The sequence below is a fragment of the Penaeus vannamei genome, chromosome 31 (genome assembly GCF_042767895.1).
Source record: "Penaeus vannamei isolate JL-2024 chromosome 31, ASM4276789v1, whole genome shotgun sequence".
Classification (NCBI taxonomy): domain Eukaryota; kingdom Metazoa; phylum Arthropoda; class Malacostraca; order Decapoda; family Penaeidae; genus Penaeus; species Penaeus vannamei.
Genome location: NC_091579.1, coordinates 4,098,764 through 4,113,763, shown reverse-complemented (window position 1 = coordinate 4,113,763; position 15,000 = coordinate 4,098,764). Strand labels below are relative to the sequence as shown.

Here is a 15,000-nt window from a genome sequence, read left to right as displayed (position 1 = left end):
GGGGAAGTGGTCTATGTTGGCATGAGGGTTGGGATGGACGGGTATAGAGGAAGGATTGAGTAGAATGAGAAGCTGCCAAGACACATAGTAGGGCATCAGGAGAAATAGAGATAGGACGGGGAGGGTTAGCACTCAGTACCCTTGAAGCTGGAGGAACATCCTGTTCACTCTTAAATAGAACCTAGAAAGCAACCTGATGCACAGTGAAAGTGGCTAGCCTTGTGTGCTAAGATGGTCAGTACAGTACAGAGACAAAACTTCATATCTGCAGTAATCTTTGCAAATACATCTATGAAGGGACTGTTTAACACAATAGAATGTGTTTTATGTAAAATCTCATCCATAATGCATCAAAAAATGTCAGACAGTAATGTTAATGTTGTGAGAGGTGTCTTTGTCTTCTACAGCGAGTCATCCAGTGGCCGAGGTAGTCGATGCAGCAGCCACCATGACTCTCCTGCCATGCACAGACGCAGTGTCTCCAGGTCAACTTCCCTTAGACGAAACACAGGTCAGTCTTTCCAGTCTTTACGCTAGTGTCTGCTCTTTCAGTTCTTCTTGCTTGGCTGCAGTTGCTTGAATAATGAATTTACCCATACTTGAACTCTTGGAGATAAAATTCAGCTAGAAAGAGAGGCAAGGGATAGTAATGGTTGAATTTGAGTGACTTTTCACTTCTTTTTTGTCCTTTTTAATTGATTTATTCCCTTGAGTCTGTAGAATTTCCTGCAATATTTAAGTTATAATCACTATTGCAGTACCAAATGATTGCGCACATTTAAATTTCACAATAGCATTGACAACACGGCAAATGTATGACAGTGCCAGAGCTTTGTAAGTTGCTCTCCACAAGTATATATTTGCTCTCTGTGGATGATGAATGTTCCTCAACTAAGAAAAAAGATTATCAAGTATTTGCTTACTTTCTCTTGTTTGGAAATGCAAATATTCATGTATATTTCAGATAATGTTTTGCGAGACTTTTCAAAAAGCTCATGCAAAGATAAGCACTTACGATATAAAAGATATCCAAGTAAGTGTTGATGTGCTCTTATATTCTTTCAGATTAAAGAGAGAAGTTGTTAAATGGATAATAAAGCAAACACATGCATTACCCTTGTGTTGATGAAAAAACCTGGATTTTAGACTGATTTTTAAATTCATAAAATATGTTTGTGTGAAATAGTTTTGTTTTCCACATTCACATTTTGCTCATAACCTTTTTAAAGGAACTTTGAGAAGTGAACTGGACATTACCAGACAAGTGCCATTGAATTCATTTTTTCTATAGCTACATGTTGTATGATTTTATACAGTTTAAATCATATTTTTTAGTGGACAACAAAAGGTGTATATTTATTATGCACTGTTTTGAAGGAAAATTAAGGTTCTTTGTCTTTTGTAGCTTAGCCTTCCTCTGTCTAAGCTTTTGTAGAATTAAAGCTTGCTGTCTTAGCTCCTCTTGTTGTGATTCGAATCCTTAGCTTTATGGTCAAAGTTTTCAGTATCATAAATTTTCCAGTATGGATCTTGATGTGTTTGAAATAATGTAGACCCTTTTTGATGAATGCATGACTAGAATTCTCCTCTGCATTCTATACATTAGTACTACTGAAAAGACGAGAGATTGGTATTTTGAGCAATTTTGTATTTGTTTCCTGTCTCATGTAGAAACAACAGTTATACGAGTAGTTTCATTTAAATACAAGTACACATTCAAGTAGTTCTTTCAGTGAATGTGAATTAGCACTTACCTTCTCTAGGAAGCTGTTAAGTGCAGTCTTTTGTAAATTGTAGTTGCAATGGATGTAAGGATTCTTAATCTGTAATGTTATCATTTTGAAGTTGATAAATTTGGGGAAGTTAAACACATTTGAATTATGGTAAATGTTTTCTCCTGTGTAGTGGAAAGCCATGAGATGCTACTTGATGGAATTGCACTTAGGCTAATAGGGTCTTGATTCACAGAATAATTCTTAGCATATGCAATGTGGCTACCAAGGTGTTCAGATTATATTATTCACATGGTATGTTTACCCCTTCCCTTTTACAAGGTCATCCTTAAAGGGCAGAAATGGGAGTATTTTCTTGATCATAAAATTGATTTCTAAATAGCTGGCAGATATTGAACATGGATTGCATATTATTAAAGTGGGTAGTGTCTGATTATTGCTCAGATTTACAATGTTTTCAGAATAGTTATCCACTCAAATTTGTAGTGATATATACAATGTTTAACATACGTGTTTGCATATAAATTTATGGAGGGACTGTGCATATAGAAAGACAGGTTGAAATTATTTGTAATGTGTAGAGATTTTTCATTATTATTCTATTAGTGATATATTTCTAGTTAATGATTTTATCCAGTGATCTGTATTTGTGTTCTACATAAGTAGCCAGCACAGGAGTAGTGACTTCCACTTCCCCCACAGCCCCATCTCGCCCTGCCCCAGTGCGTGAGTGCCACCGCCGCACACACTCTCACTCTGCAGCCACAAGGAGTGACTCAGGCTCACGTTCCCAGCAGAGCCAGTCATATCATGTAGAGCTGTCGAACACACTGTACGGGGGAGACCTGCGCACACCTGATACCCCGAGCCTTATGACGCAGAGCATGGACCCAGCTATCCTGTCGCAGTTGGCTGGCAGTGGCCCCAGGGGGCAAGTGGACCCAATGTCACTGAGCCTAGGGGCAGAGCAGATGTCTCGATCGTTGGGCATAGATCCCATGTCCCGGTCAATGGGCGAAGAGGAGATGAAGCGTTGCCTGGAGTTGGACCCTATGACACAGAGCCAGGGCCCAGAACAGCTAGCACGAAGCTTGGCACAGCCTGAACCCTGTGGTGGACTGATGACACGCAGCTTGGACCTAGGCCCCATGACCAATGGAGAGGCAGAGGTGTGGGGTGAGCGCACACTTCTACCACCCACTGGCCACCCCAGGCCTACCAGCCTCTTTGGGGATGAGAAGGACCTGGTGCTAGAGGATGTGACAGCCCAAGGTACTCCCCCTGGACTGTGTAGTGCTTCTATCCGCAAGTATTCACTGATATTGACATCATACACATGGCTGTACAAGACTGCATTTTCAACTGGTCAAAAAAGTTAATGTTGGTGTCATTTTCTTTTAAAAAATACTAAATGAATAAACATTGGAGGTAAGGATGTTTTTCCTCATTTACTTTTACTAAGGGGTTATTGATAATAAAATATGATTGTATTTCTTATTATACAACTTTTCTTTGCTTATGAAGCCTGCCAGTGGCATCATGTGAAAATGGATGATAAAAATCCAAAGAAATTTATATTCTCTAACTACACTGCATAAATGATTTAAACGAGTCTTGTACAAGTGTGTTGTCATGTTAGTTTGCACCCTCACCCTGTAGTTTAGATCACTCGAGTCTTTCATTTCTGCATTGCACAGCCTCTAGCTAAGTTCTGATTGGTGTTCAACAACCTTCTTTTGATAGAAATTATATTTTTTTCTTTGATAGTTTTTTTGAGAACAATTCAGTAGTAAGTAATAATTCTTTATTAAGGCTGAGTACAGAGACTTAATCATGTGCTGAATTTTGGACATTGAGATATTAAAAGTGAGGTACTGCAAAATAACTAAAAAAGAAAAAAATTCAAAGTCTCATCTTTAGGATAATATTATATTTTATTATTCTAACTTTGTTCATCAGGCCTCTTACACGTATTCATATCTCTCCTTCCTCGTTCCTTTGTCGTCTTCCTCTTCTTCCTCCTGTATTTGCCTTCATATTCAAAATTTGAGTGTGATGATGATCCTTTCCCCCCTTCAGAGAGCAGTAGCCAGCTAGTGGGTTCAACCAAGTTTGTCCCAGCTCCTGAGAGCATCATGAGTCCTGAGTACCAGGCAGCTGTAGCTTCTGCACGCTCTGCTCAGGGTCACGGGACCTCTAGTCAGTGGTGAGGAATTTCTTTTATTTGTCTAAAGTGAGCTGATACGTATATTCTGTGTTATATACCAGTTTCATCCATTCATATATCTATATCTACATATATATATATATATATATATATATATATATATATATATATATATATATATATATATATATATATATATATAATATATATATATATATATATGTTTATTATTATTATTATTATTATTATATATATATATATTTATATATATATATATATATATATATTTATTTATTTATATATATATATATATATATATATATATATATATATATATATATATATATATAATTTTTTTTTTTTTTTTTTTTTTTTATCAAGAAGTTTTTTCACATATTCATCATATTGTTGTTATTATTCCACTTTGTACTCAGAACACATTTTTCAAATGAATTCTTGTTAGCTTTCTGTACAATTAATAAATGAAATGAGTTTTGTTCCTCTTCGTATACCAATCAATACTTTAACATTTTCTCCCCAGATTCCCATACATATTTATGACAGAAACTTATTGCTTTCTCTCTTATTTTCCCACAGTTCTTCCTCTTCGCGTGCACAACACAGTTCAAGTGCCGTTGTCCGCTCAAACTCTGCCTCCAGATCCCAGCGTCCTCCTCCGTCCGCAAGGCCCACGTCTGCACCTCAAGCTTCCCCAAGAGTGAGAAATTTAAACCTTTACTTTTTTCCATAGTTTCCAGTTTTGTTTATTGATTAATTGGTTTTGTTGATTGGTTTGTTGCTTAGCATCAGTTTGTCTTTTTTTTTATATATATTTAATTCCTTTGCTTAGGTCTAGGAAATGTTATCAAGATCTTTTTTCTTAAGGAGCCTAGATTGCTTCCATCCATCTTGTAGAAAGCAAGCATCAGTTGTAACTAGTCTTAATGATTTTTTAGCAAACAGCAGTGCGGTCATCATCAGTTACTAGGCCTCGAGCCTCACCCATGAAAAGTCCAGCCACAGTTGATCTCATACGGGGCTCCCCTTCCCGCCCCTCCCAGCGTCCTGCAAGTGGTTCCTCCTCCTCAACCGCTGCATCAGGGCTCTCTACACTACCTAGACCAAAGCCTTCTCCCCGACTCTCGCCCAGATACGCACGCTCTGGCTCAGTGGAACCCTCACCAAGGTAAACAGAATCTCTTGCAGAGTTATGAAAGCTGATTTTACTAATTCTTGTTTTCTTTCTTTCTTTCTTTCTTTCTTTCTTCCTTTTTTTGTTAGTCTGTTGCACTAGGGGATAGTAAGTTTCTTCTATGGCCAAAGTACAAGCTTACTAAGCTTGAGTTGCTGTTTGCAAACTTAAGCACTGCTGATTCAGTAATTCCAGTCATTGTGATGTAGCCCAATTCCTGTGGGCTTTATTTATAAATTTATAAAGGAAGAAAGTGCATTCTACTCGTGAAATATTTTATGTACTTTGAATAACAGTTAAAATCAAGCAAACTGTCATGACGTTCTTCACAACCGGGCTCAGGTCAAAAACTTGGATGTCATGTACAACACAACATTTCATTGCAACAGGTTATTTTTGGACTTGATGTGATATTCCATGTTTATTGGATACAGTATTTTTTGACATCTGCAAATACAGGAATATTATGTGCATAGTTCCTACACAAACTTATGTCAGTGTAAATTACATTCTTTGGCTGTGAAGATTAGGATTTTCTGATAGTAGATTTAGGGGATGTTTTTTACTTTTTACTTTACTCAATATTGCTAAAAATCGAGCCCAGATATAGGATGGCTGAGATAAGTGCCATATGCAGTCAGCCTGCTCCATGTTCTAGTTGTTCATTTGTGTGGCTATTCATAAGCTACAGTTCCTCAGAAGTGAGCTTAGAACCCTTTTTAGTCTCAGTCAATGGAAACTTTAGTATGTTGCACCCAAATTTGGACAGAATAGGAAAAGTATGTCTTCCCCTTGCTTCCATTTTTTTTTTTTTTTTTTTTTTTTTTTTTTTTTTCTTCTTCTTCTTCCTTTTTCCTCAAGTGGGTGATTACATGAGATTTGGTTTAGTTTGGTGTGGGAGAAGCTCATCAAAATTAGGTTAAAGAATATGAAAAGCATAGAAATATTTTTATTAACCCCTTGGATCCGAATGATGTTATGGTCATGTCATGGAAAAACTGGGCCAAGGGATGGGTGACGTGAACATGCTGTCATCAGGCAAAATGGCCACGGGCTCGGGTGACATGAACTTGCCACCATGAGCGATGCCTGGGTGATGGAAAAAACTCTCCACGAGAGCACAAACTTCTTGGAGTGTGATTTGACTCATTTGGTTCATAGAAAGGGGCTTTAGCTTAATCCCATCAGTAAACAAATGTGGATTCTAATGTTCATAAGCAGTGACTGGAAGTGCGCTGGCTCCAGGGAGGACAGCATTTCCATGCTGCGCACCGTATTCCTGGCTGCTGTGACTGGCGGCGCAGGTTGTATTTCATAAAATTGAAAATCATGAGATAAAGCTAAAAAAAAGTTTAAACAAAATAACTTTGCATAGGGTCTCACAGTCTTGTCACTGCTCATGGGTGTTCATTTGTGCCTGGCCTAAACACAGCATGTTCGGGATATTTGCTACTTATGTAAGCCAAAAAAAAAAGAAAAAAAAATTATATATATGTATACAAATTTTGCATTTTCTATAATTTGAAGTAAGAGTAACGTGCTTAGGTGAAGAAAGATGTATAGTTTGGTGCAACTTATTCTTTCAGTGGTTTGTTTTTAGAATATTGTTTCCGTCCTCCAATTTCTTCCAATTGGATGGTGAAGCAGTCAGAGTTGGCCTTTTTCAACTCAAAGCAGCAATAATTGATGAACAAGGCTTTGCTCTAGTTAGAAAGGGTAGCAAAGGTAAAGTTCAAATAGAAGAAATTTATTATCAAGCAAAGACCTTATTCCTGTTTGGTAGATGGCATAGATTGATCCTTTTTAACCAGTTGGATCCAGGTGCCATGCTACCCACACATTAGGCATTAGGCTTACTTGATTGGCAACTTCCCCAGATGTGTAGCTTGTAGGCCTGGCCTACATTTTTTTAGTGTTAACAATCCTTGCATCCCCTTTACAATATTATTGTCTGTCTTTCTGAATAAGCATTTTTTTTCCATTTCCCCAGGTTTACATTTGTCATTTGATATGCTATATGCTCAGACTCCAAATCATCTTTCTCGGTAGTGTACAACTCTGTAACACACTCTGTGCTGCCAGTCAGGGTGGGCAGGAATAGGATACTGAACATGGAAAGAGTGTCTTCCCTGGAATAGGCATTGTTCCAACTATGGCTCCTGGAGGGTACTATCTGCACTCACTAACTAAATCACTACAGAGTCTAATCTTCCTCCAAGAGCTTTGTGCATTCATGCGGAGTAATTCCCATCACATCAGCCTTCATCCAAATGTTATATGATAATATATTCCTGTCACCCTATTTTAACATGACAGCATATTGCCATCATCCATCACTTAGCCAAATTTTCACATGGCAGTTAGACCACCCAGATCCAATGGGTTTATGGTGTAATTAATAGCACATTTAGATCTTATGCTTTTAGTCTGCAGCATATTGGAAACATATGAGCTTAACATTAAATCCTTTCAGTTTGCGTAATTATATTGCATTGATTCTTAGTTCAAGAGCTCATGTTAACAATATGCAGCTATTAGGCCACGGTAAAGTGTAGTATAGTGCAGATAAATATAGATTTATGTAGCCCATTGGCAACTGGCATATGCACTGTCCCCAATGGTTCTATTTTATGAATTACACATACCCTTCTGGAGTCAGTTGTTCATGAGAATTTTATGAACAAGAATGTTTAACCTCAGAATTTGAAAATATCAGATTCTCTTAATCAGTAAACTTATAAGAAATCTCAGAATTCATAAAGATAAAACTAGATATTCCTAGATCTGCTATGCCTCCAAGCTGGCAAGGCCATTCAAGTTGGTAAGGTGCTCTATGGCTGAGCCATTGTCAGGCTGCATGAAAGAGGCCATTGAGAAAGTGGTGCTATATAAGCATTATTGGACTCAAGGGTTAACACTCAGCTGCAAGAATCAAATTGGATGACACAGGATTTCTGCAGGTCAACCTGTTGTGAATTGTTAGTCACTGCACATATTTAAATATCATGTCTTACTACAAATTTCCATGTCTGTCTTCCTCCCATAGTTCTTTGTGATGGATGTCGGAAGTAGATAGTGAAATAGGTAGATTTTTTATTATTTAGTGATAGTTTCTTGTTGATATTCACGTTCTTACTGGAACATTTATGGTCTTATGAGGTTTGTTTTACCAGCTGTTAAGTGGGATGTACAGCTTTTTTTACTTCTTTGCAATATATATGTCAGAATGAAAAATTGGGCATACCTGATTTTTAGAAAAAAAAAAAATCATAGTACTCTTCAGTGGCCATCTAATTAGCATTGATTGTCAGTAGAAGCAATGAAATTTCTTGCTTTCTTCCATCTTAGGAATCATCTTCCCTTGTCAACGGGATGTAGGTAAGGAAAGGTGTGGTATTTGCCGTTCATGAATGACTCCCATTATGAATGTTTATTCCTCTCCTTGTCTAGGTCATCCTGAATTTTGTGATTTTTTGATAAAAGAATTTGAAACTGTTTTAACCCATTAACACTGGTATATTTGGAAGCCAAAAATAAAAGATTCTGGGCAGCTACAAAATCGGCGTGTGGGACTGGCCTGGACTCTGCCCATGCGCTGGCTGCAACCCACTGCTGTGTCGGAGCACAAGGCCCGATACAGCGTCACACTGGCAGGACGCCCAGCAATGTTTATTTTTTTGGGTGTCTCATATGTGGGACTCCCGTTGTTAGTGGGTTAAGGGAGATGCACTGCAGAAATGCATATGTGTGTTTTTATTTTTACTTCTTGAAGTTGCTCTAGTGAGCAGGAAAGGAACTTTGAACCTTTTGAGTTTCTTCTAAATTCTTTCTTTTCATTTGTATTTGTTTTGTCTGGTTTTGAATTGTCTATAATGATCCCTCCTTCTTGTCCTCCTTTATGTATTAATATTTTTTCAACTCTAAACATTTAACTCTCCTGTCATTAACAATTGCCTGATGGTATTCTTTTCTGGAAGGAAAATCAGTCTTGGTGATCATTCCAATTGGTTGTCATGAATCATCAACATGCAAGGAAAAGAGTACATAGGCTCCAAATATCATGTTTAGAGGCACCAGTGAATATGTTTTCGTTTATTTGATATGTATGAAGTATGGTTGTTAACCACGTGCTGTTAGAGATGGCATGTGAGAACATGCCATGCCCACAGTGTGTTTGATTTAGTAATTTTTTTTACATATAGATGGCTCCATAAGTTCAAAGTTAGCCATGAGCCATGAGAAATACCTGTCTTACCTGTTTACCCATTTCCTTGATTTTCAGTAATATTATCTGGTATTGAATATTGTATTTAGTATAGTCAATAACACTATAGTATTATGATGTTTATAATTAAGATAAAAGTATCAGTATTGACACATTAGTAAAAAAAAAAAAAAAAAAAAAAAAAAAAAAAAAGTCTGCCTGAAAACCCAATGAAAGGTGAAATCAGGTGAGGTCTCAAGATCATACTAATTGACTCCCTTGTAGGTAAACATTGTACTAAAGTGAACACAACATTTTCCTGGGGACTGCCCCGTCAGTCACAGCAACCAGGAATACGGTCCTCCCTGAAGCCGGTCCTCTTCCAGTCACGGCTTTCATACATTACATTCCACATTCGTTTACCGATTGGAGGAATGCTAAAGCCCCCTTCTAAGTGCCAAATGAATCATATCACACTCCAAGAGGTTTGTGCACTCGTGGCGAGTCTTTTCCGTCACCTTGGCCTTCGCTCATGACACAAGTTGGTGTCAACCGGCTAGAGGTCATATTGCCCAATGACAGCATGTTCACGTCACCCTGGATTTTCCCATGACATGACTGCAACGTCATTTGGGTCCAAGGGCTAAAATTAGTGATGTGTGAGTAGTACAGCAGACAGCATGGAGAAACTGACACAGAACTTGAAGTGGGGGATAGACAGGATGAACAAAGCTGTGACATCAAATGCCTTTGTACTGTTGAAAGGAAAGCCATGCCAGATAACATCATACACTGTGGTCCTAAAAGATGGTAGTTCCCCAGTGTCTGCCATAACACATATTCACTTTCAGGCTCCTATTTACTCATTTATAGTTGGTCTCCATTAATTTAAGACTTCTTCAATACTTGCACTATCTTGAATATTTTCTGCTTAGGTGAAGCATTCTACACTATAATCATGTACCACCCTTATTACTGGATAGGCTGGTTAGGCAAGCATATCAGTAGGCAAGAGATACAGGAAGCACTGTCTATTAAGTTCGCAGAATACTATAGCATCCCAAAAGAATAGGAACTAGATTTACATTTTTCCACCCAAATAAATTTGAATGTGTAACCATCATTTTAACCCCTTGGATCCAGATGCTTCACTGCACACACTAGGACCAAAATGCTGGCATTAGGCTTACTTGAGTGGCTACCCTAACGGTTGTGTGACTTGTAGGCTGGGCACACACAAACACCCGTGTGTGGTGAGAAAACTCCATGCCTTCCCTTTGCAATTACATTTTATATTTTTCTGCACAAGTGTTTTCAGCTAATCACCCTCCAAGAGCTTTGTGCACTCATGGCAAGTCGTTCCCATCACCCCGGCCTTCAGTCAACTTTTTTCATGATGGCATGTTCACATCACCCTCCCCTCAAGCTAATTTTTTTTATGACGTGATGGTCATGTCATCTGAATTTTTGAATTTGTGTGCGTGTCTGTGTCTGTGTGTCTGTGTCTGTGTGTGTGTGTGTGTGTCTGTGTGTCTGTGTGTGTGTGTGTGTGTGTATGTGTGTGTGTGTGTGTCTGTGTGTGTGTGTGTGTGTGTGTGTGTGTGTGTGTGTGTGTGTGTGTGTGTCTGTGTGTGTGTGTGTGTGTGTGTGTGTGTGTGTGTGTGTGTGAGTATGTATGTATGTATATATGTATATTTGTTTGTGTATATGTATTTATATATGTTTGTATATATGTATGTGTGTATGTATATATATACATATATAGATATAGATATATATATATATATATATATATATATATATATATATATATATATATATACATACATATATAGATATAGATATAGATATATTTATATATATGTATCTATTTATATATATTTATATTTATGTATATAGAAGTATGTATTTATATATATAGATATAGATATATTTATGTATATTTATATTTATGTATATATAAGTATGTATATATTTTTTTTCTTTCTTTCTTTTCTTCTCTTCTTTTCATTTCTTTTTTTTCTTTTGCTTTCTTTATTTTTATTCTTTAGCTCTTTTGTAATGATTGCTATTGTTTTATTAGCAAATGTGCTTCCTGCACTTGTGATTTTTCACACAAGTAGGCAATAGCTAATGGAAATCCTGTTGTAAATGTGTGAAGAACATAATTAAAGAAAAAAATCTTTACTTTTCTTTCTTTTAATTTTCTTACTTTTTTCACATATTGTAGAATTTACATAGATTTTAGAAATTAATTTCTGTCTTCGTATTTTTCTCTTTTTTCTTTATATCATATCTTTTCTCATTTGTATAATGGTAGAGATACCTTGTTGGAATTTGTTCCATTGTGTGTTTACAAGAAATATTTTTGTCTTTATTTTTCTAATGTGTTCTGCATTTTAATATTAGCTTCTGAGATTGGTTTATGAGGAGAAATCTGCATTCCATACAGTGAGGAACGTTGTGATATTTGTTATACACTTATTTATTATTATTATTATTATTATTATTTTCTACCTTTAATGAGAGAAGTGAAGGTAGATTTTTTCATGTAACAGGAAGCAATTTTAGATTTTAGGCTAATGCGTTGTCTCTTTTGTTTCCAATCCAGTCAGGAACGTTGTGTTATATGTTATGGTGTGTGCGTGCTACATAACACTGGATTATATTTGGGTGTTTTCAGTACCTGGTGAGAGGTGTGTCAAAGTTATGCTTTAGTAGAAATGTACTGATAATAACTTGAGATTGGATGGAATGTATTTTTTTATTTATGATTTTGAATTGTTTTTCATAGATAATTTGAAAATGCATTTGTCTTCATTTGTCATTGCTTACTAATGACAGAACTTATTTATTTAGAGATTGTTAGAGTTGGTACATGGCCTTTCAGTATTTATGAAGCTAAATAGAGTAAAATAGTCTGTTATTCTATTTGAAATGAGTAGAAAAATATGCATTCTCTTATTTATTTTTTAATTAAACGACAGTTAATCTTTAAGATTGTATTCCAGATTATTTGTGTGTAGTTAAAAAAAAGAAATCTCCATAATTTCCCATTTATATATATTGACAGTGTCATAATGTTTTAGAGAGACAAAAGAATGTATAAATGCATTAATCACCCTGCAACAATTTCTTGTCTGCCAGACGTCAAGGGTCAGCCAAGAAGAACAAAGTGCCATCACCACACCATGGCTACTCAGATGCGGACTCGGACAACACGGACTCGGAGATGTCTCTATCGAAGTTGCAGACAATCAAGAGTATTGCAGCAGAGAGAAAACAGACAGAAAAGCGAACACGAGACAACAGCCGATCATCCTCATCACATGCTTATGACCCAGAAAAGTACAAGGGAGGAGCAGCTATCAGGAGTTCCAGCAACAGTAAGAGAGAAAGGCTTTAATAACATTCACTCACTTTCTCTTTGCTTCTTGTAATCTCTCTCTGTTTCTCTCTGTCTCTCTGTCTCTCTGTTTCTCTGTCTCTCTGTCTCTCTGTCTCTCTGTCTCTCTGTCTCTCTCTCTCTCTCTGTGCCTGCCTGTCTCTCTCTCTCTCTCTCTCTCTCTCTCTCTCTCTCTCTCTCTCTCTCTCTCTCTCTCTCTCTCTCTCTCTCTCTCTCTCTCTCTCTCTCTCTCTCTCTCTCTCTCTCTCTCTCTCTCTCTCTCTCTCTCTCTCTCTCTCTCTCTCTCTCTCTCTCTCTCTCTCTCTCTCTCTCTCTCTCTCTCTATATATATATATATATATATATATATATATATATATATATATATATATATATATATATATATATATATATATATATATATATATATATATATATATATATATATATATATATATATATATATATATATATATATATATATATATATATATATATATATATATATATATATATATTTATATATATACATATATATATTTATATATATATATATATATATATATATATATATATATATATATATTTATATATATATATATATATATATATATATATATATATATATATGTATGTATATATATAGATATAGATATAGATATAGATATGTATAAATATATATAATTTTATATATATATATATATATATATATATATATATATATATATATATATATATATTTATATTTATATTTATGACCTGACCCTCTTCCATCCTCCATAGATGGCCGTCGTAGGTCAAGCAACAGCAGTAGTGGAAGCAGCACAGCGACCTCAGACATGAACAAAACACAAGCAGCCATCACACTGCAGAAGCATTGGAGAGGTTACCAGACAAGAAACAATGATCCCAAGGCAGCTAAAATTAGGGATGACATCAGACATTCCAGGGCAGAACAACACATCAAGTAAGGACAGGAGTGTATTAGGAGAATTTGCCGATAGATTATATTTGACATTTCATTTGTAAGCTTGAAGGAGAAAATTATATTTACTCGCTACCTCTCTCATCTCATAGACACTTGACGGAGAAACTGCGCAGCACAGAGGAAGCCCTCGAGCGTGAAAGACGGCTACGGCACATGCAATTAGATGCCATCCGCACACTCTGGAGGGAAATCCAGAAGCTGCAGGTCAATAAGCGTGATGGTGTGAACACCCCATCCACCCCTATGACCCCACTAACCCCCCTCACACCTTTAGATGCCAAGGAGGGAGCCACAGGTGGTCCCAAGAAGTACTCTGAAGAGAGTGTCAAAGAGCTTACACAGTTCTGCCAATCATTGCAGGGCCAGGTAAGGGAATATTTGTCTTCCTCTTTCAGTAATATTTTCTCTTTTCTTTTTATAAGTTGTCTCTTCTTCTACTTCATTGTGTATGTATTACCTATACCTGTTTGTGTAGTCAGTCTTTAGTTATTTTTCTTAACTCAGTAATGCTGGTATATTTTGAAGCCAAAAATAAATGTTTCTGGGTGGCTACAAAATCAGCGTGTGGGACTGGCCTGGACTCTGCTCGCACACTGGCCACGGCCTGCTGCTGAGTTGGAGCACAAGCCCTGATACAGCGTCACACTGGCAGGACGCCTGGCAATTTTTTTTTCCGGGTGTCTCATATGTGGGACACCCATCGTAAATGGGTTAATATTGCAAGGAGTGCATTGTGTTATTACAATTCTAAATCTTTAAGCCATTGGGATAGGAGGGCTTACAAATATACCATGTTTACTGTAATCTTCAGTTATTAACATTCTTTACACTGAGATGGCTCCACAACTGCTTAGTCATCATGGAATCAATTATTAGTTTTACCCATCACATGATTACTCTTCTTGATTTCTAGAAAAAATATATATATGTATTTCTTGTTGTTATTATTATTATGATAATCATAATGTCAGTGATAACGATAACAGTATCAATGCTAATAGCATTAGGATAAAAAAAAAAGGACACTAGAGCTTGCTAACTGACTCCCTGGTGGAGCTATCTGTTTGCAGCAAAATGCACTAAAAGCTACAGTAAACAGTGGATAAATTTAGGGCAAATGGATTGACATTTTATCATAGATTTGGCATTTAATTGTTGTTGGTTACAGGTGGGGCAGCTTCAGGAGTCGCTGACAATGGTCACTCAGGTGATGAATGCCTTCTGCAACCTTCCTGGGTCACAATCACTGCTGACAATGTCGCAGTCAAGTGGGTCTGGCCATGAGCGATCACCAGGTGGTGCAGATTCACCCAACTCCCAGAGTGCAGGAG

The 15,000-nt window shown here is 36.7% G+C and overlaps 1 protein-coding gene across 2 annotated transcripts in view; it reads left to right on the top strand.

The window, feature by feature from the left end:
- Window positions 1–15,000, top strand: part of Cep97 (centrosomal protein 97kDa) — a 35,527-nt gene that overhangs the window by 19,082 nt on the left and 1,445 nt on the right. The window contains exons 9-17 of one of the 2 annotated variants that reach the window (XM_070143692.1): window positions 408–511; window positions 2,436–3,005; window positions 3,813–3,939; window positions 4,498–4,618; window positions 4,962–5,086; window positions 12,444–12,682; window positions 13,465–13,648; window positions 13,759–14,035; window positions 14,838–15,000. The exon at window positions 14,838–15,000 is cut by the window's right edge and continues 1,445 nt beyond it. In XM_070143692.1, coding sequence (XP_069999793.1) covers window positions 408–511; window positions 2,436–3,005; window positions 3,813–3,939; window positions 4,498–4,618; window positions 4,962–5,086; window positions 12,444–12,682; window positions 13,465–13,648; window positions 13,759–14,035; window positions 14,838–15,000 — 1,910 coding nt within the window. Of the gene's footprint in view, window positions 1–407; window positions 512–2,435; window positions 3,006–3,812; window positions 3,940–4,497; window positions 4,619–4,856; window positions 5,087–12,443; window positions 12,683–13,464; window positions 13,649–13,758; window positions 14,036–14,837 lie in introns of both variants that reach the window. The other variant, XM_070143691.1, reaches the window with a different exon arrangement.